Genomic DNA, 22,771 nt, shown 5'->3' on the forward strand with positions numbered 1-22,771 from the left:
ATAATGTACACATAAGTTCTGTTCACAATTACAGTATTTGAGAAATTGGCTTGGTGGGATATAGCTTTTGCAATAGCATTTTTAGATTGTTGGTTGTGTTATTATTGACATTATATTTATATATAAAGATTTGCCATAAGTATGTCATAAAAATTATAATATATTATATCGCCGACAACCTGATTGTATTTATTCATTTTAATGTGGTTGTGGTAACAGAAAACAAATGTAAATGGGTCAATAACGAGTCACCTCAGGCAACACGCAATTTGGCACGCTTGTATTTTGAAGACATATATTTATTTGTCTTTATTTAGTCGACCATCACATAGTCATAGACCACCCGCTTAAAGGGAAGATCCTACTTTTATTCAGACAAATTAATCGAACATTGCAGATGTACGGCCGCAATAAATTTATTTCAAACTAATTAAAGCGTAATACTGTACTTTTATCTTGACTGGTTATTCCGAAATCACTGAAAGGAGAGAAATGCATCAACGCGAGAAATGCAGTATTGTGCAGAAACCCCTCCAACTCGTCGTTTCCGTAGTGTAGTGGTTATCACGTTCGCCTAACACGCGAAAGGTCCCCAGTTCGAGCCTGGGCGGAAACAAACTTTGTCTTTTTAATAACTAAACAATTGAGATTTGCCGAAAATTTCTATACTTTTAGGACGTGCTTAGTTTACAAAAAAGAGGTTTATTTAAATACATAATTTAGAGTTTCAAATTTTGTGAATTAAATCGGTATTATTTCAAAGGGCTCCGTTAAATAGCCTACAAAATGGTAGCAAAATAGGGGTCTGGTGTAGTTTCGTACCTAAAGTACTTCTAGTGGGCGTAGAATAACAATTTTTGCATATGTTAATAGACAATTTTTTATATTTAGTTCATGACGGTACACCATAATTTTCTGACGTGATGCACAGATTGTGATTGATGACTAGGCCTGCTTGTATTTTAATTAGCGTGAAAAGGATATGAATATATCTTCATTTCCAAGCTACCGTACATCGCAACAAAAAGAAAGCAATTGGCTATCTATCGATACTAATTGCTTGTTCTTGTAGTCAATCAGTATTATAAAACGTTACAAAAATAATATTCCAGCAGTAATATACTGCGATTAGAAACACTGTCTTCCCCAGTAAGTTTGGTCCTACTGGCAACCCAGTGCAATGAATGCGCTAATAGTAATATTCTGCAATTGTTTTTGTGATTCAATTTCTTCATTACTACGAACCATTGCGGTCCCTTTCAAAATGCATATTAAATATATAAATAAAACTATAGCAGTAAATACCGAAATCCCAGTAAAATTACAGCTTAAACGAATTAAATTCGTTTATTACTACATATCCATGAGGTATGTGACAAAACTAGGAATGAATGCTGGATACGGTAAATATAAGGACTCAATGTCACAAAAATGTTAAAACACGTGAAGGGAATGGATTGCCGGTCTATTTCACATTTGTAATTCTGGATTTATGATCGAAATCGGTCAAGTTTATTCTAACAGATTGCAATCAAATCTGGTATGGATGCGAACAATAAATTTTAGCGAAGCCTCCATCACAAAATGCCAACTTTTTACTTCAGTAAAAACACATTTTTTTCTAGTGGTTTATAACAGTTTTACCACGAAACAACTGATGAAAGATTTTATTCTCATTTTTTTATTGTTAAACGAACTCGGGGAAATAAAAATTCTTGCGTTACGAAATAACAAAAACACTTGCCCCAAACAAATACTTATTGCGCACTCAAGTGGAGAACGCAAGTATGTATGACGTCAAGAGCATCAACATATCGACTTTGTGACGCTAAAGTTGAAATTTATTAGAGAATAATACGACAGAAGTGAGCTATTTTAGAACCCAATCCTCTTTAGCAAGACGAAAGAGCGACTTGATTGAAGTGATAAAGTTCTGTCAGATATATTATTTGTGGTTTGAGTAATCTCTTTTAACTACTTTTCGGATCTTGTTTTGAACTTTTGTGAACCTTAAAAACAATGTAATTTTACGTATGGTTTCTATTTTTGAAGGGAGTTTTTTTTTTTTTTTGGGCATTGCCTACTAAAATTCTTCAGAAGACAACACCATTTTGAACAAAAAAGTGCTAACCAGCAACAACTTTTGTGGGATTTCTCTCTCGCATTTACGGCAAAAACATGCATTCGAATATTTTCATCAACACAGCAGTTTTATAAAAATATTTAATCAAATTGTGAGAGGTTACGAAAATTTAATTTCTGCATATAAATCTAAACGTTTTGGTGGGTAAGTTCAAGAAACACTTTAAAAGATTCGACAGCGAATCACGATGCCTATTTGACATACTATACCCTGAAAATTTGTTACATATATATATGCAAATATAGAGTATTCACATGTTAAATATACAGATATTTATAGGCCATACAAAATGTTAAATTGTATTTGTAAAGAGTGTCATTCAGGCTGACCTGATGACAAAATTAAATACCGACTTTCCAACATAAGAGACTATCATTGTATTTAATCCTTTCCACTCAGGCTAGTATTCGTTCCGTAGATGATGTTATTGAGAATCCCTTGAAATATTTTCACGTGATAATCCCTCCCTATAAAAGCACTGAAGCAGAACTATAAAACGAAATTGATTGTAACTCTATAGAAATCAATTTCAATAAAACACCGAGGACCTGTCAATTTTAGTGTGACGTATTGAGAATTTTTAGTAAAATTTTCGTCACGTTAGAGTGAGTGATAAATTTGTCCTAAGGTGACATAACCTATTTTTATCTATTTGTTAATATATATGTTTTTTTGGTATAAAATATCGATAACAATACGGTCAAAAACAAACTATCATTCACTTGTTTATCGCTTCACAATTGAAAACGTTACATATGTTTTTCATGTTCTTATCTTATTTTGATAACATTTCTCTTTCTACGCACCTTTGTGCTTGACAATTTAGATAAAATCTTTGTTAATGTTAGTCATAGTATTCCGGGTATAAATATGTGTTTCATTTTTTGTAAGAAAAACAGAATAATTTAAATTTATTCACTGTAAAAAATATATACAATATACTGTGCTCATATTTACGAATAATCGTTTGAGAACCCGTGTCAATTCAATAATATTATTGTCATATGAGAAGCAATTATGGATGCATTGACTTTCGTTATGTAGTTCTCTCTCTCGACGTTAGTACATTATGTTAGAAGGTCTTACATTTGTTGTGTCACAAACGAAACAAGGACGATGACTCAAGTTGTGAATGACTAAGTGAAACATTTGTTTTTTAAAAGTTATTCATTTTTTCTCATTCATTATATCTAAACAACACGGAAAAATGACTTTGTAACAGTTATCTGATCTATATAAATATATATTCTATATATATATTTATATACTCTTGTCAAACAAGGGGTCACAGTTATTTATTTTTCATTCCAGCATTTAAATAAAGAAGATCCACAGTCAAAATCAAGTGAAAATGAGGCAATTAGTCGTCCGGAATATCTCTTTCATTTCATGCCTCAAAACTGTATCAGAAGTTTTTCTTGCGTGAAAAACGTTACTGTGAGTTGTGGTTACATAGCGCTCTTTAGTGTCAAAAGTTTTTGAAATATGAATAATAAAGATACCGCGATTCAGCCACATTGGTTCACTTCGAATAATCCCACTAGCAATTCCCTTGCGTAGGCTTGACAGTAAATTGACAATACATTAATCATTTCAAGTTTTTTCAGTATTTTTAAGACAATTTTTCTTAAGGCAATATTTGTATATTACCTATACATTATTATAATGCCTATAGGTTGCTCCTGACAATTTATATAACAATTGTGCAACATCGAATTGGGCTTGAACTTATTGATCTATCTCGCGATGACATCTGTCCATTACCTCGTCGAGGCTATAGTTTCAATATGGCCGTGTAAACCGGAAGACTAAATCACCACGAAGTATAAGCGCAATGTCCATATTTCTTTCGAATATTTGACAGTGATAGATATTTTGTTTTAATTGCATGCGATTGATTAGACTTGGTAATTTTAGTTCTATAAATTCTAATTCTCATTATTTTGGTAACAAGATGTAAAAAATCACAACAATCTTCTGTATATTTTTGACACTGAGCTATTCCTTTTAAAGTGGACTAATATATTGCATTCTGTATTATAACAACGTCGATGCGTTGTGATATATTGAGCTAAGTCCGATACAGGTCAGTGATAGACGCGTAGATTTATATAATATGTCCAGCATATATATATATAACAGAACACAGACATAAATGGTAATTGTTTTATTGATATACAACTGGAAAATGTTTTGTGTGTAGCGAATAGCGTGTCTTCAAAACATAACTCTTGTTCTTCGTTCAGTAATCAGAGAAAAATTACTCTCATGTTAAATTGTAAACGATGTAGTTATGTTATATTTGCGGTTAGACTTGTAAACGGAAGGAGTTTTTGGTCCATATCGTGTCAGCATCATAGTCATAGTTAGGCGAAGCGCCAGCGTAGTTGAGATTGAGTGTAGCTTTGTGTTGAATGTGTGTTTGCGGTTTCTAATTCGCCGAAGTTACAATTAAAGAAAGGATGTAACAAGAATTGTATTGCAGAATCAATACATACGAAGCAAGGGAGTAGTACGTAAAGATAGCTTTATAACATCGCTGAAAGAAAATATCGCCGGCCAGATTCGGCTTCATTGTAGATGTATCTCACGAAATGTTAGTATTGTAGAGTAAAGAAAATTACTGATATATATATTTACACAAATGGAGATGTTGTACGTCTCCGGATAGATATTAATTCTGAAAGTCCTCAAGTCTTTGTCTATATACTGTCGATTGTCTAACAATGGAATGCGTTACTACAGGGTAACGTAAAAAACAGAATCCAGGTCGTATGGAACCTATTTTAAAAATGGCATAACTTTTGTACAAAGATCCTTAGATTACTGAAACGTTTGGGTGCATGCAAAAAGTCTTAAGTCTTAAATAATATTTTATTATTTTTCGTAGATTTAATTGAGAAATTTATGGGCTTCGTTTTACTTGGTCAACCTATAAATTGTCAGTATTCTTATGCGCGAAATTGCAACGACGATATTGTTTAAAATATTTTTAGTTTCAACCAACACTTAAGCGTATAGTCATTTAAATTGGTCTATTGCAATGAAGCTAATATGTGCAGGACTTCCGAAAACAGGCACGAAAACTATCGCAGAAGCTTTAAGAATACTTGGATATAACGTGCATGATGTATTCGAGCAGTTTATGAAGGACAGGGAACTGTGGGACAAGGTGACGTTAATCATAGTGCAGTGTAGGGTTGTGGAGGAAAATTTGCAATCGACTACGACTTTCAGTTGAAAAAAATTGGACACCGAATACGGATTGTAAAAAAATTGGTATTCCCTTTGTATGTGTACCAGGTTAAGGTTAGGTCATGATCTTATTCCGATTTTCTATATTTTAGTTTTATTACGAGTTCGGGGACAAAAACCTGAGCATATGCAAGTCTCCTTTAATTAGTTCTGGGTACCTGTAAGAAAATTTTGACTTCTATTTTCATCATTGAATGTATGAAATTCCGACTTCCAACCCGGGTAGTTTAAAACTACGACTCTAGCTCCGACATAAGTAAGAACATCCCAAACCTTGTCTCCACAATCCCGTTACTCGGCTCCGGTCGCGACCTTTTTAATTTTATCATTACCTAATCAGATAGTCAACAACACAGTTACCACAGAAGATTACCAACGGGTTCTTGGAGACGTTGATGCAGTGATGGACTGGCCTGCAGTTGCAGTTTGGGAACAAATTATGGACGCATTTCCCGATGCTAAAGTGGGTAATTGGTAAAACTAAATACTTTAACTAGAATTCTCCATGAATTGTATCTATAATAAAAATTGGATTACGGATACTAGACGTGTATCTACGTAGGTGGGCTATAAATGTGCTGAATAAACGAGGTTGTAGTTAAAGGTCGTCCCTCTATCACAAACTATATTAAATTGCATTGGCTTAAATTTCACCTTATAAATAAACTATTCTGACCCGTTTTGATGTCCTAGTTTTCGCATTTTCTTTTAATTGCAATGTTTATTAAATTTGTTTTTAACAGTCATTTGTTTTGCGATGATTTATTAATGTTGTTTTTACCTATCTTGACTGTTTTACATACAGGTCATACTGATGGTCCGTTCAAGCGAAGATGAATGGTACAAAAGCATGAAACGTCACTCGGGAATCATTAATAAATATGTGCCGTATGTAATATCTTTATTCATAGAAAATAAAATAAATTAAAGCGACGCAATTGAAACCGACAGTAGGAACTTTCGTTTGAAGAGTAATGCAGTTCTAGGGCCAGGATGGCATATGATACGATCTATCACTTTTTTGCCTATCGTTATAACAGTTGTCAATGTAATGTCCTAATAACAACTCGATGATACATTGCTCACTTCGATTTTATATAGAGTGGTAAGAGTCGCGATCAACAATGTCTGGTTTGACTTCACAGTGTTAATACATATCATAGAAAAATCTTAGTCTTCTTTTAATAGCTTACCTAGAATGAATTTCATAAATAAAGCGCATTCTTTCGAATTTCTTGTTCGATAGAAGAGGTTTTGCCTAACCTGCCAATATAAATGTGCTACATCTACAGATAAATAATGAAAGCTAATACACTCATTATGAGCTTGTCAATAACAAAAATACCTTGAAATCTTATTGGGCACGAAATGAATCTATGATGGATAGTTTTGTTAAATTGTTATTGTTGTTGTTAGCATTCCTTTTTCTTTTGTTGTTGTCTCTTTAACTAGTGGACTCCACTTTGAAATTTAGCAGCGGTCAAAGATTGTTGTTGTCGCCCGAAGGCAACCACTTTATTTCTTTCAAAAATGTTTCAAATCGTTTTTTAAGTTTTGAAGTTATGTGTAATGCTGTCATCAAAATTATAATTCGCAATGTGTGGTAGTTTGGCCAACGCATTGCAGCGATTTGTTGTCCAGAAGTTCTTTGATAGGGAAGACTACCGGTAGTGTAGGATACGATACTACTTCGTTTTGATGTTCGTGTATGTATATTTGAGTACATCTGTCTTGTTTTCAGAACAAATGAAACAATACAGCAAATTCTGTTTGGCCTGGTGTCTGGACCAGTTGCAAGTCAATTTTATAAACTCGAGACAGCGTTCTGTTCTGCGTGCCTTGGTATACCAAGGATGTATGGATCCGTTGTAACAGAAACATTTCTACGGTAAGAACATTGATATGCATTTCATGTTCGTTCTCCGCGTGGTGGAGCTCTTGACTCGGTATATAAAAGAATGTGAAGGGGTTTGGTATCCCCTCAATCAAGGATTGTTAGCAAACCCGTTCTTGTTTTGTTATATACATCATACCACGGCAGCAAGTATAGGTAACGTGCATCGTAGCTGGCGACTAGCGTGTCATGTTAATGCAGCTTACGTGGTGTTTCCCCGAAAATAAGACCTAGCCTTAATTTTAATAATGATTTTAATATAAGCCCTCCCCTTAAAATAGGACCTAGTCAATAGCTCACATTTATTTTTTTGACCTATTCGATAGTAAGAAATCTCTCCTACACTTTTTAAATGAATAACAATCTATGTTTAGCGGTTATTTCATGAAAAACGTGTTATTTATAAGTAGATGGATATCGGTTTTCATATTTTGTATATTTAAAAATCTCGTAATTCTCTACTTTATAAATAATTTTGTTTTTGATAAATGAAAATAAAAGCCATCCCCCAAAATAAGCCCTAGTGTTGTTTTTCGAAAGAAAATTGAAATAAGGCCGTGTCTTATTTTCGGGGGAACACGGTATTCTGAAATGAGGGAACATGTTGTTCTTTAGTTGATACAAAAGAGAATGCGTTCTTAAAAGTTTTAATCCCACCACTGTATATAAGTATACAACGTGTATAGAAAACCGGATAACCCTAGAGAAAATAAATATTTGTAACACGGCTCTGAGAACTTGCTTAGAAAAGAAGCAAAAAGAGTTGGATCTAACGTTTGGAATGAATATATCTATCCTGAACGTTTCACTTATTCGGTATGTTTCAGATCTCGGTATCGCCAACACAATTCTTACGTGAAGTCGACTTGTCCTAAGGGAAAATTACTGATATACAACGTTAAAGAAGGCTGGGAACCACTTTGTCAATTTCTGAACAGAGAAATCCCAGATCAGACGTTTCCAAAAGTTAATGTTAAAGGAGATCTCACTCGAAAAATGGTGAAGAATAATTGGAAATATGATTGTGGTTTGAAACAAACAATCAGTAAGCAAAGGAGAATACGACTGGCTAAAATATGCTTTGTACTTATTGCGTTAATATCTTGTCTAGTGTACAATCTGATGAAATAATAATAAATTTTACTGCCGAGTAGATTTACAAAATTCTCTTGCGAACTTGCTACAACCGGCACCTTATAATGTTACTGATCACCGAGCTAGAAATTCGATCGTTCTGTCCTAGGCTAATTTAATTGATCAGCTACCTGATCCTTATTGGCGTGTATAGTACCACGGTACAATTTTAATCAATCAATATGTTTGCTGGCCAACTTTTTCAACCAATATTTCAATAGAAGCATGTCAGATATGGTTTTCTTCAGTTTTCTCTCTCGGTATTATATTATTCATTTTAATAAGTTATACATGGTAAATTATGTAATGGTTATTCAATTTAAAACAGATTGAAAGTATCAGCCATACCGCCGTGCTCGAATTGATTATTAGACTTGAAATTTCCGCGCTTCAGGCCCGTCGAACAATTATATATATTATAATATGTTGCGTATACGTAATGGTCACGTCAACCGCCTGGAGGTTGAATAATTTGGTAATCTTTGTACCGGAAAAATAGCTTAATGCTGGCATAGTATCATGGTAGTGGCATAAACATCTTCATCGCTGCTTAAATAGTTCAGTTTTTTAGAGGCAAGAGATAAACTTAGTTAGCTCGAGTATCAGACTATCTTATTATATTTTGGTTATGCCCAAGGGATTTATTCTATCGTCCTTCTAGTTTTTAGGCTACGGAGACTGTGCGGAGACATTTGAAGTTATCGGATGATTTACTAGCACATACATTTCGTTGAAGCTCCACTACGACAGGGTGTTCAAAAAATAACGCAAAATTAACAGAAGTTAAGATGAAATGCTACCTAAAACATTCAACGAATGACACCTTTTAACAGTATTGAATTACAGTGAAAAATGCCATTCAAACATTTCACGACTGACGCTTTTTAACAGTTACTTTTTTAACGTTGCCATGACGAAAAATTTCACCTTAATTTTGCGTAATTTTCTTAACACCTTAGTGCGGTCTTAGTGCGGTATTTCGTTACCCAGCGATCCATGATCGTCTGAAAATTCGGCAGTGTAAACAAAACTATCGATCTGTGAAACTTTCTGTTGTTCTGAAGCTCAATATTGACACAAATTGTAGTTTGCAGGTCATCGGCTATTGAGTAAATATCCTAACCAAACGAAAATGGACAAAGGTTCGTTTTAATAAGTAAAGGGTTCGGATAAAGAATTCGGATCACGAATTCAATCCTGAGTAAACTTAGTGGAAATAGTCTATCGCTATGAAGGTAATATGTGCAGGACTACAGAAAACTGGCACAAAAACTATCGCAGAAGCTTTAAGAATACTTGGATATAACGTACATGATGTGTTCGACCAGTTTATGCTGGACAGAGAACTGTGGGACAAGGTAACGCTAGTCTTGGTATTGGAAGTATCGTGAGTGTAACTTTGGTATGCAATCTCAGCGTCATGAAACTACTTTGGTACGTGATTTCACTTGCTTAACGTCATTGATTAAGGCATTCTTATAGAATTCAGTTCCTAACCCTGTCATCGCTGGGTTAGGATTAAGTCAGAGGTGGGCAATTACCCTTCTGAGTGGGCCATTTACACATCCTAGACTTGATTACTAGGCTCAAAACTATGAATAGAAAACAGTTTATTTACAAAAGGTAGTCCAACAGCTAGGCTAACGTTTATATTAATAAGAAGCACAATGTAACAATTGGGTTCATTTTGACGTTATTTTCATCGATATTTTCAACGAAAATTTATATCCACGAAAGCATAGTCGAAATTTTAGCACACATAAATGGGCCGGGTGAAACACTTCGGTGCCGTAAATTGGCTACCCGTGGGTTAGAGTAATACTAAAATCACTGCGACCATACACTGAGATCGCATACCGAAGTCGCACCGTTTTGGGTTTCAAGCGCGACGTCTTAATTAAGTTGATGTATCATTTGAAACCTAGATTGTAGCCAACACAGTTACTGTGGAAGATTATCAACGAATTCTCGGAGATGTTGATGCAGTAATGGACTGGCCAGCAGTTGCAGTATGGGAACAAATCATGGAAGCATTTCCCGATGCTAAAGTGGGTAATAGGTCAAACTTAACAATTTGTTTATTTACTGGTAGGTGGTACGCGTTGTTATGCAGATAGCATCTCTAAATCTTGTCCAAACAAGATTATTATTATTTTCAGTAGATAACGCATGACAATGTGAGATATCTTGTTTATTAGAGAATTAATCTCAACTATGCCTGCCTCGCTTGTTATATTCATTCCACTTCAAGGTGGTATACGAAACACAGCTGATTATTCAAATGCTCAAAAAGGGAATTGGAAATCAAATCTTACCGCCATGACAATTTGTATTGGTACCAGGAAGGCCACAGTTGAGTGTTCTCTGTCGGAAAGATGTTCGACTAGTCTGACGTCACAGCATTGTCACGTGACCCAATATTCACATGGTGAAATAGGGTGATTTTCCACACAACGACAATTTAGTTAATCAATCCATTAGTACTCTTCGTGTCCAATACTATAGGATTGGGTGTCTTCACTCCATCAAATATCTCGCGGGCTTTTGTCTGTGTTGTTCCTAGTTTATAAAGTTAAGGGTTTACATAATTGAAATCTTAAAATGAAATCTTTTCTTGAAATCTTTCATCGATACTTTTCGTTTTTGTTATTTTCAGGTTATATTGATGATTCGTTCGAGTGAAGATGAATGGTACAAAAGCCTGAAAAATCACTGTGAAATTATAAATAAATATGTACCGTATGTATTATTTGTCTTTTTGTAAAAACATACCTATCCAAGGCAACGTTGAGGAAACTAGTCAATTGGTTAATTATTAAAGAAAGTAGTTGATCCAATTGAATTTGAACTAAATCAAGAAGCGCATTACGTTTTGATAAAGGCTCGTTACAGTATTTCAAAGGCGATACTTTTGCGGTTCATTTATTCGGTTAAATATTATTCTAAAATCAGTTTAAAAAGATACGGATTGAATAATGAGTCCGTACAATAATAATTATTTATCTATAGAGCAATGTTAGTTGGATAATTTGCCAAATTGGCATATATTTAAAGCCATAATAATATTTGAAAAATCCTTATAACTGCCTGATAAAATTTTTTCTATGATTTATAACATTTCTTCAATTGACCCTAGAAGTTCCCCATGTATAAGACGTTTTGCAACTTTGCCCTGGAGAAAGTTCTGTATGAACAGCCTCATAGAACTAGAAATATACCAATTGTGGACGATTATTTCTTTTTCATTCACTGTATTTAGATGGGAATCTACCTGACACCACATTCTATCACCTGCGATACCAGTATAATATACTCATAATTAAAATTATTATTTTCAGATCAAACGAAACCTTACAGCAATTTCTATTCCATGTAGTATCTGGGCGGGTTGCAAGTCACTTTTATAAACTCGAGACAGCATTTTGTTCTGCGTGCCTTGGTATACCGAGAATGTATGGATCCGTTCTGATAGAAACATTTTTAAGGTAAGAATATGGGTATCATGAAACCTGGCACCTTGATCCAAGGTTGCTTTTTCTATTATCGGTTGCGATAGTTGTCCTCAAATTGTCCAGATTTGATAATATTTCTGCATCATATCTTTCCGGGCGCTCCAGAAGTTCTAATATGGAGGTAACTTATTTTGTTTGTCTACTTTACATCAAGTCGTGTAAAGGGACCGATGGGCAGGGGGCATATTCACTTGGCTAATAATTTTCCGCAACCAGATACCCACAAGCGCAAAAATACGAAGTTACTCCCGAAGAGACCGGAGTGATAATTTATGTTGATATATTGTTTCAGATCTCGGTATCGCCAACATAATTTGTACGTCAAATCAACTTGTCCGAAAGAAAAATTATTGATATACAACGTTAAGGAAGGCTGGGAACCACTTTGTCGATTTCTGAACAAAGAAATTCCAGATCAAGCGTTTCCGAGGGAGAATGTTAAAGGAGATATCACAAGACAAATGATGAAAAATAATTGGAAATATGATTGTGGATTTCAAGAAACAATGCAAAAACAAATGAGGATACGATTGGCAAAAATATGCTTTGTGATTGTGGCGATTATATCGTGTTTAGTGTATTATTGGATGATATAATGATTAAGAGATGCATTATTAGCAGTTGCAACCTCCTAATTTTTTTAATCAACTTGTAGTCAATTTTTATTGTAGTGAGGTGCAATTTAGTGAGATCACACATGATTTTTATTTTTGAAAAATTATAATTATTTTTTATTGGAATTATTTGATTTTTGACACAATATTAAAGATGTCATTCTGCTTGATTAAATTAACAATTTCGCTCCAATTGTGAGAGTTGCTGTAATTGGTTCTTGTCGAACGCAATATTTTAAACAGAAATGCATGTTCACAGTAAGATGGTACAAACATATATATCAGTCGAAAAAAACACGAGTACATTTTACACGCGACGAAACAAACATGAGCAGTTGCAAGTCTATATTTCTTTTAGGAGTTACTCAAATATGCTACCAACAAGCATCAGGTTGTAATATGTAAAATGTGACTATTGTTTCTGAATTGGTAGAGAGTGACCGCTTGTGGATGCCAGGTTTATGTAAGCCTTTCTATTAGAGTCTGACAAATGATACCCGAAAATGATATATGTTTGCATTAAGACTTAATTGAATAAATCAGGCTAAAAACACAATTCCCATTTTGTATCCAGTCATTGCAGCTTCACACCCAAGCCTCATCCTGCCAGACAGTTGAAAATTTCTTTAATTTTAAACTTTATTATTTTAACCCTTTTACACCCATTAATATATCATCAAATAAATCATACATAAATTTAACCTTACATTATATAATATACCAAACAAAAAATAGCGTGATGAGAACAAAACAGATTTCAGCCATCCTCCAAAGTGTTTGTCTTTCTACTGTTTTTTGGAATCCACAGTCGTATTTCCATTTATTGTTCATAAGTTTCTTCATTATTTCTCCTTTAACATTTACCTTTGGAAACGTTTGTTCTGAGATTTCTTTGTTTAAAAACCTACAAAGTGGTTCCCAACCTTCTTTAACGTTGTATATCAATAATTTATTTTCGGGACAAATAGATTTGACGTACAAATTATGTTGGCGATACCGAGATCTAAAAAAGATAAAAAAAAATAGGCTTGGCATCTATTACATAGCAGGTGTGTTCAATCTTTAATACAGAGAGGCCAGATACAAATGACTGCGTGAAGCCGCGGGCCGCACCTTTATTCAAAGTTGCAGGCACACATATTTTGGTTATTGATCTTATGACAAGCGTTCGGTTTGCAGGTATGAACATAGGAAATGGAATTACTCGCACATGCCGGATCGAACTAAACTAAAAACTCGTTTCGCGGGCCGTACGCCGTTTGTACAATTTTTCGCTGCGGGCCGCAGGTTGCACACCCGTGAAGTAGAAAATGGAGACTAACCTCCGTAAAAATAAATTTTCATGAATGTCAACACATCTAAATTAATTGGCAGAAACTCTTACGTAAGTATGGGTCGGAAAGAATTTACCGTGAACCGACTTTTCTATCTCTTAAATTCGAAATCGGTTGTACATTTTTACCAAGAGATATTTAGCAAAATATCCACTGCGTGACCAGTAATCATACCCTCACCTCAGGAATGTTTCTGTCATTACAGAGCCATACATTCTCGGTATTCCAAGACAGGCCGACATAAACGCTGTTTCAAGCTTATAAATTCAGCTAGCTAATGGACCAGCTATTACATGAAATAGGAGTTGTTGCATTATTTCATTCGTTCTGAAAATAAAAGATAATATTTCTTTAATCGTTGATTTGTAGACCATGCGCTGTTGCTGCGTACGTACTGAACCCTCATAAGTGAGAGGTTTCATTATTTTTGCAATCAGTACATTTGCACCAGCGTACTTTTGCGTTCGCGCACATGTGCAACAATAGACAAGTGCACCCGCAGTTTTCAGCACCCACATACAGATTGCACCCATAACCGCTCTCAGGTACATTTCCATTTACGTAGACTACTTTTGCACCAACAGGCATCAGCACTCTTGGCTGCAAATTTACAGTCAAGGTGCTGAATGCTTTCATCTTTCAATGTAAGTAAAATGACAAGAATACATTTTGTCCCGGTTTTCTGGAGCCCTGCACATATTATTTTCATTGCGATATCGGTGATATAGGTGAGAATACACAATTTTTAAAACAAACTTGGTTTTGTCAACATTTCTACGTATCACTACAGAGCTTCCGAGCGTATAAGCCTTTATTACCTTTCACGCAGTCCAGTCACTATCGATATTATCAGCTTAGCAATAAAATTGAAGGCTGCATAAAATTTCACAATCCTGTGACAAGTATCAAATGCATGCAAATTACAATACCAATATATACTGTGTACTGTATATGACTTTTGTAGAGACACGTGAAGAAATCATTAGTTTGAATGTCACTCTACCTTACGCAATAAAAATAAAAGTTACGATATCAACTTCATAATGTAATATACAGGGTGGCCCAAAAGTAGGTATACAGTTATTAAACTATTTTATATGCTTTGAAGCTACTTGCAGTTCACTTTATGTTACTTGTTAAGTACCACAAAAAATGCTTATTTTTTAGATAATAAATCTAGTGTGAATTTTGCATTAGTTTTCTAGCTGCTTGGAAGGTAATACATTTTGTAAATCTTTAGCCAACAGTCACTCATCATAGAGCGTTCATTTCTTCAGTATGGATAAGTAGTTAAATTTAGGTATGATTTGCATTTTACATCAACCGACAGAATGACAAGGAGATTAACCCACGAAATGAGGTGCAAAATTGCTGTTTGGCAAGAAGCATATAAATCAGTAAGGAAACTCGCTATGATGAGTACCAGAAAAGCAAATAAAAATTAAAAGTGTATACTTACTTTTGAGACACCCTGTATGTATACATATCACATTGTCCTCACTCCTAAGTTTTTTGAAACAAAATTTTATGGAATGACTACTAATTATTAATATTATTTGATGATTGTTTTATAGTCATTACAAATTTTGATTATTTTCATACGTTCCAATTCAATTTTTTTTGCTTCGGGCTACTATTGTCGGACTCGGCCACGGTTCGCGCTAAAAAAATAAACCGATTATGTTTTGGCGTTCGATTTTCATTGACAAGCACGTTTTTGAATTCTTTATAGCATGTATTGCTACTGTTATTAAATTAAACTGCTTTTTATATCCTGTGGGCATAAGCGTGAGGCACTGATTGACCAGTTCGTGTGAGGCTTTCTTTCTTCAATCGAGTAAAGTTTCATCCCTTGTTTTGTAGTTTGTAAATGAAATTTCTATCTGTGCCTTTTCACAATAAAGATTATATGCACTGGTCTTCAGAAAACTGGCACAAAGTCTATTGCGAAAGCGTTGAGAATACTTGGTTATAATGTGCATGACTTGTACGAGCAATTTTTCCGCGAAAAAGAATTATGGGACAAGGTAACTGAAACATTTGGAAAAGGAAAATAACATTTAGTTTTATGTAAAGCCTGGCAGGATAAAGTATCTCTCATGAAAATATACATTAGTATGACGGAAGCTGTTGTTAATGGCTTCGATACAAAAGTGGACTCAGAATAGGTTACGATTTGCATATTTATTCCGGGGGAGAGGAAAGCCGTTAGGACGGCTCAACCATATGACGAACCTCGGCCAGCGGTTACGTAAACCCACCTACGGCGGCGAGGAGTCCAGCAATCCTCTCGCACATGACCATCCCACATGGGATTAGAACCTGCGAACCCACGCATGGTAATCAGAGGTGCGGTGGCGAGCGTATTCCTAACGCTTAGCACGATGAACCACACCGCCGTGTCGGTTCACTGTCGGTTGTACTCGAAATTTTTTATCCCATCACTGCCTTCATGTTTGTTGAACAGGTTGTTAACACGACAGTTACAATAGATGATTATCAACAAAGTCTAGAAGATGTTGATGCAGTAATGGACTGGCCTGCAGTTGCAGTGTGGGAACAAATCATGGAAGCATTTCCTGATGCTAAAGTAACAATGAGGATTTTGGTTATTCTATGTATATCCTCATTATCTTTTTGCCTACATGGGTATATATTTCTTACAAAGGCCGAAGTTTATATGGCCTGCCTATAATGTTTCCAAAGGGCACATCACACATCCACAATATAAAGATTCGGTTCATGCATCTGAAACTAATACCTGATCAAGATTCCAATACTCGTCACGAACTGGTAACCGGACAAGATGTCGCTAAGTTATTTAACTGTCTTATCAATCAGACCAAGATCAGACTTCTTCAGACATACATAGTTCAATATATTTGTGTTAGTGTGCAGCAAGAATCTGGAATCACTTAGGATAGGTATCTGAACTCTTGCTACAGCATCCTTGCAATATATGCATACGGATCGGCCGGCACAAAAGCATAGAAGAAGGATAAGTAGTATAGTCTCGCAAAAACCAAATCATTAATACATTTTTGGGTAACGCTTTTTGCATTACCGAAGATCAAAATTACAGAACTATATTTTTAACAGGTGATTTTGACGATTCGATCCAGTGAAGACAAATGGTTTGAAAGCGTCAAATACCAGTATGAAGTTGGAAACCAATACGCACACAATACGGAAACCAGTGGCGTATTTAGGATGTGGCAGTCATGGCTTGTGCTCGTGCCAAAACAGCGAAAAGTATTAATCATAAAAATCAACAAAATCATTTCAAATTGGGAATAACTGAAACTCGTAGTTCTAATCAAATAAATACGTACAGGTATCTCAATTCAATAATTGTCATTATAAATTGCAAACAACTATCAAAGGAGCGCATTTTTAGACTTTGCCATGGGCGCCATTTTACGCCATTTTTACGCCATTTTTACACCACTGATTACAATAGAAAGAGAGAAATGGAAAAGGACACAAGGGTATAGTGGATAAAACGTTAGACTTAACGATGATGAAATCTCAGGTTCAAATTTTGGGTTCACACGTTCACCCCCTCACCTAGGGTGTAATAACTTGGGTAGGCAGTGGCAAACCAGAACCTATATTGTAGCATTGAAGACGAATAAAAAGTTGAGAGGAACGAGATGAAAAGAGAAAAGAAAGAACACGTTGATGAAGGATGTAGAATGTACAGGGGCCTCCTTTGAATCAATTCATATATATTTTCATTTAAATTTTTTTTTTTCAGAAAAATTGATTTACTCTTGAAAATATATCATTTGATTGTGGGTTCAGTGTATCGCAGATTCCTAAAACGAAGCTTTCTATTTCTTAATGCTTGTCTTGGAATTCAACAATTTTCAGGAACACCAATTGAAGCTTTTATGAGGTCAGTTGCTGCTAGGCTTGCACGTAATTGACAAAAATCAATTCCGTAATTACGGCAAAATCAATTACGTAATGACCCCGTAATTGCGATATTTTTCCACGCATTTAAACCTATCGTAACAACCAATTGAATCCACTTTTTTTCCGAATGGGACATTGAAGTTGGGTTTTCCTATTCTTGGCAGTACTACACGCCGGCGGCAGATGTTAAAGACAACTATCAAGGAGTGAATTCAAATTAATTTTATTCTGATTTTTATCTTTTGTGTTAGCTTTGGTTTTTCTTTATCACCTTCGCAAATTAACCGTCCCATTTTTATGCGATCAATTTTATTTTATCATTACCGACACTGGTATACGGATATTTATGGAAACGATAGTTTTTTAAAACCACCTGAGTACTGAATAAAAATTACGGGTTTCTAATTTATTAACCAACAACGATTTCCTCGCGACGAAGACTTGTTTTTGCAGCGTTTTCTGCATTATCCGACATTACTGCCTTGTTAGCATTTTTATAATAATAATTATTGATGTCGACTTATTGACGATATTCCTATTACCATGCTTCATTTTACATTCAATCATTTCGCGGACTGAATGTTTATAACATTATTTGCGATAAATTTAGATCAAATATTATTTATTTGCGTATAATTTAAATACCGAACTTATATGACATGCCTTCTCCGAAAATACAAAGTTATATCGCAAAACAATGCATTTTGCGACATTTATTTTACACTCACAACATTTATTTGCTAACTCAAGTCGGCGATCCTATCGGCCAAGATTGACAAAAGTTTGGTCGAGTGCCGGTGGTATTCAAGTCGACGATAAATCAAAATAAGTTGCCGCATTTGGTAAGACAGTTAATCATATATGGCCGAAATATTGAGAGGAATTGTGAAAAACATCATGAGCAAGGCCAAGTCCGGACTGATATATAACGATAAAACCGTTAACAGAACATCAAGATTTTGTAATAGAAAATGGATCTCGCACAGAATAAACACACAGGCTCATATTTATTTATATATGATAGCAGTTAAATTTTCAACGGTCCGCGAGGAATCCGTCGTTTTGGTTCATTACGCAATCTCTCTTTTGTCGTCATATTGCTATTTGATAAGCGCGACATTAATTATCATGGCGAGGTATTGGCGCGAGTGATCAATCGCTCTTTTCGCTTATTTGGTTCCAATTCGTCGCGAAAGCTCTTCGTTAAATTTCACAAGATAGTCGTGTTGAAAGGTTATGGATATTTTCCTGTTTATACCCCAAGTCTGAAATGAAACAGCCAAAAATAATATGATATTCCATGTTCATATATCCAGTGTTGATATTAACAATAAAGAATGGTTAAGCATTGCTAATCCACACTTGGTGGGGAATTCCCACTATTCAAACGCGTGACTATAAAATAGAATAAAATAGAAACGGAACATATATACCATAAGTAACGGAAAACTGGAACAAGTAAATAATAAATAAAAGTAAAATGGATACAAATGTTTGATAGACCATGTTTGATAGATTGATCTCCTGCGTTCATTAGTCATTTCACCCGAAGAAGTTGAAACCGGGCGTGTTAGCGTCCATCTGTCTTAACACAATTCTTCCCCCTATCTACGGTTATATGTACATTGGCCATGGCCATGCTAGATAAGATGCGAGAGAAGTTGAAACCAGGTGTGTTGGCGTCAATCGGTCTCAACGCAATTCTATCCCTTATCTACGGTTAAGTTGCGGGAGAAGTTAAAACCAAGTGTGTTGGCGTCAAACGGCCCTACTCAGTTCTTGCCCATTAACTACGTTAATAATTTACATTGGCCACGCCAGATAAATTGATAATAGGTTAGTAAATGGCAACGCGTCATGCCTTCCTTCACCTACGTAACAAGAGAGAGAAAAACGGCTGCGAATACCGGAACTCTAACTTCTTCTACTTGTTGAGCTTTCATTTTCGCAATCGACGAAATTGACTGCTTTGAAGAAAGCTCGTTTCAATGCAATAATTACGACTTTACGTAATTCGTAACTTCCCTTCCGTAACTCCAAATAATTACGTAATTCCGTAAATCCGTAAATTACGTGCAAGCCTAGTTGCTGCTATTAGATTTCTAACCAGTTCAAGTCGATCTCATCTCAAATTAAGGTGAACAATTTCAATTTTAATATGGGCTTGATTTCGTTATAACAATAAAAATTAGGTACATTGTGTCCAGAAAATATATGACCAGAACCTTTTTGTGCTACCTAACGGTTAAAAAACAGAAATTTTTATTTCCCAAAATGAAAGAATATTAATTTCATTATTTTCAAATTTTTCTCCTATGAAGTCCTAAGGAATTTGATATTGGGAAGTACTTGAGAATCCATCGTTGCATCTCTCAGGCCCTTACTTTTAGCGCATCACTTTTCAGGCAATCAAGTTCTTTCCTTATAAAGTCTAAATATTGCATCTAACATTACAAAATGTATCAAAGCATCTAACCCAAAAAGTATACGACGCGGTAACAGACGGTCACGGACAGGCCCGGTGTTTACAGACCACTGCAATAAACCAATCAATTTCTCACCCGATTGGTTCTTACTTTATCACGTAAAGTTCGACGCACAACGTAATTCTACATATGAATATTTCACTTGTACGCTTTTGAAATCAATATCATTCTTTTTCATCAGGTCCCGATATCGGCAACACAACTTATACGTCGAGTCAACATGTCCGAGTAGCAAACTTTTGATTTATAACGTTAAGGATGGCTGGGGACCATTGTGCAAATTTCTAAATAAGAAAATCCCGGACAAACCTTTCCCAAGGGAAAACATTAAAGCCGAAATGACCCACAAACTGTTGGCCAATAAATGGGAACACGATTGTGGATTGATGGAAGATTTACACAGACGATTCACAATACTATTGGGAACACTGGTTTTCCTAATAATCGCGATTATATCTTATGTTGTTATGAAAGATTTTGAAAATTAAAAGTCCCTTTTCAAATATATTTATATATACATCGCCAATTCTGAGTATTTATGAACAGTGCTTCATAGATTCAAATGATTCAAGCCTCAAAGTGACTCTCCGACCACCTGAACGTGATTTAACTTTTTCAATTCCGCCGGGACCTGAAATTAAGGACCGATCCTGAAAAGTCGTGCCGAAAAAGCATTGGGATGGGACAAGATGGTATTCTACCAGAATAGCTAGCTTATATATTTATCCGCCAGCATGTCTGGAACTGCGGTCAGAAATTTTCAAACGCCTGGTAATATGGATTTCTGTTGTTCAATCCCACTGGGACAATCTCAAGAATAAATACCGTTAGCACACATATGTTCCAAAAGGGAAAAATATGATGAGAAACAACATTAATCCATGTCAGATACCTTATACACTCAATCTGATTTGTTTTCAATAATTATTATAAATCGGCATTGGGAGGGTATTAAGCCTCGGAAAAAATTTTGGGAAAGTTTTTGAAGAGTAAAATTTGATTTACCTCCCCGATTAATGTCGTATTAAAAATTGTCGAAAACTCTCTAACTTTTTTTAGCTATAAATTTTGATAAAGAGTAATGATACCGATGTATATGTTGTCGAATACATGAGTAATCCCAGTTTGATATGATGAAATAACGTTGATTAACGTGAGATGGAAAGTTTCGTGTCATAATGTGAAGGGGACTCATATTTTTTTCTTTCGCTCGAGCCTCTGACTCATTTAACTCATTAGTATTCAGTTGTATTATGGCAAATAAATGGGATGTCCCGGGAATTTACAAACTTGTTGACCGTCTCAGACTTTCAAGCCGCGAAAATTAACTTTGTTTTCATAATTTCAACATGGAATTGGGTACATTTGGGGATTAATTGCTACAGTATTAAACTCGTTACAATAATGTGATGCAATGTTTAAAAAATAAATAAAATTAAAAACATAAATACAAAACATTTTATACAAAATCATATTAACATCCAAAAATATTCATTGGAATTGTAACAGGAAAATTTGACAATTAGTGGTATTTGTTTAATTAATGTAAATTTATTTAAATGCAAATCTAAATCAATAATTGTTTCTTTAATGTGATTCTACATATATATTATACAATTTTCCTCCCCCTTTTATGCAGATATTGCTATTAATCTAGGGCACTCAACATTATTGTTAGATTTGAGAACATATTTATGTTTGCATGGATCGGAATCGTCAGGCATCGCTTCTTACTCGTCTGGAAGAATGGCAGTTTGCATGCTGAAAAACATAAACATAGACAGTTATTGTTGCGTGCGCTACAGCGGTACTAAGGTTACTAATTTTACATTCGGTAAAAAGATTATTTATGACAATCATCATCATAACTAACTGCGTGTAACCTATCCAATAATTAAATTTGATAATCACTTACTTGTTACAGCAAGATGTGGCAACAGTTTCAATTATTCGATAAACTATGAACAGTTGAGATGGGAGATGTTCATTGGAATTTTTTCATTTTGGTGAAACCGGGTGGACATGATGGTGGAAGATTATTACGATCAATATCTTCAAATAAGGTTTCAACTTCATCAGGTCCAGGCAATCCATATGCTGTCAGTAGCGAACAGTTTAGATGAATCTGTATAAATGTAATAAACAAATGTGTTTAAAAGGTTATTTTTGTTAAACAGCAATCCATGAAAGAGTACAAATACATACGTGATAAGCTGCAATGTTGCATCGACATTCAACGCAAGGTCCGACGTTCCACACCTCACCAACTTCATAGAAATTCGTAAATATACCTAAAAAAGATGTTGGAGTGTATTTACACCTTTTATCTCCTGATATATCGTAGGTACAACTGGCGCTGATGCATCCAACAATCGCAAATGAGATCAAAGTTATGAAAACAGCTTTTAACAGAGTATTTCATCTTGTTTGTAAGAAACAAATTCAATATTTCGAGCAAAACAAATTTTGAATCTTCAACAC

General features: G+C 34.9%; 3 protein-coding genes and 1 non-coding gene across 6 annotated transcripts; all 4 read left to right on the forward strand.

Moving 5' to 3' along the window:
- The first annotated feature begins 543 nt into the window (after positions 1 to 543).
- Positions 544 to 616, forward strand: Trnav-aac (transfer RNA valine (anticodon AAC)). Its single transcript has one exon. It is a non-coding gene; the product is annotated as a tRNA-Val (tRNA).
- Positions 617 to 5,018: 4,402 nt separating this feature from the next.
- Positions 5,019 to 8,781, forward strand: LOC144422694 (uncharacterized). Its single transcript, XM_078112421.1, has 5 exons — positions 5,019 to 5,315; positions 5,739 to 5,861; positions 6,204 to 6,286; positions 7,140 to 7,286; positions 8,120 to 8,781. Exons 1-5 carry the CDS (start codon positions 5,187 to 5,189, stop codon positions 8,421 to 8,423), a joined length of 786 nt encoding a protein of 261 aa, XP_077968547.1. The 5' UTR covers positions 5,019 to 5,186; the 3' UTR covers positions 8,424 to 8,781.
- A 624-nt stretch (positions 8,782 to 9,405) lies between these two features.
- On the forward strand, positions 9,406 to 12,745 carry LOC120339496 (uncharacterized). The gene is made up of 5 exons (XM_039407637.2): positions 9,406 to 9,784; positions 10,352 to 10,474; positions 11,083 to 11,165; positions 11,765 to 11,911; positions 12,231 to 12,745. Exons 1-5 carry the CDS (start codon positions 9,656 to 9,658, stop codon positions 12,532 to 12,534), a joined length of 786 nt encoding a protein of 261 aa, XP_039263571.1. The 5' UTR covers positions 9,406 to 9,655; the 3' UTR covers positions 12,535 to 12,745.
- Positions 12,746 to 15,650: 2,905 nt separating this feature from the next.
- LOC120339519 (uncharacterized) lies at positions 15,651 to 21,510 on the forward strand. Of its 3 annotated transcripts, none has more exons than XM_078112439.1 (4): positions 15,651 to 15,913; positions 16,986 to 17,220; positions 17,644 to 17,784; positions 20,472 to 21,510. In XM_078112439.1, exons 2-4 carry the CDS (start codon positions 17,108 to 17,110, stop codon positions 20,776 to 20,778), a joined length of 561 nt encoding a protein of 186 aa, XP_077968565.1. In that variant the 5' UTR covers positions 15,651 to 15,913; positions 16,986 to 17,107; the 3' UTR covers positions 20,779 to 21,510. The 3 variants fall into 3 exon arrangements, with proteins under 3 accessions (XP_077968565.1, XP_039263609.2, XP_077968574.1); XM_039407675.2 differs by lacking the exon at positions 15,651 to 15,913 and adding an exon at positions 16,352 to 16,476; XM_078112448.1 differs by lacking the exon at positions 15,651 to 15,913 and adding an exon at positions 16,401 to 16,504.
- The last annotated feature ends 1,261 nt before the right edge of the window (positions 21,511 to 22,771 follow it).

This window comes from Styela clava, chromosome 1, assembly GCF_964204865.1.
Source record: "Styela clava chromosome 1, kaStyClav1.hap1.2, whole genome shotgun sequence".
NCBI classification, from domain to species: Eukaryota; Metazoa; Chordata; class Ascidiacea; order Stolidobranchia; family Styelidae; genus Styela; species Styela clava.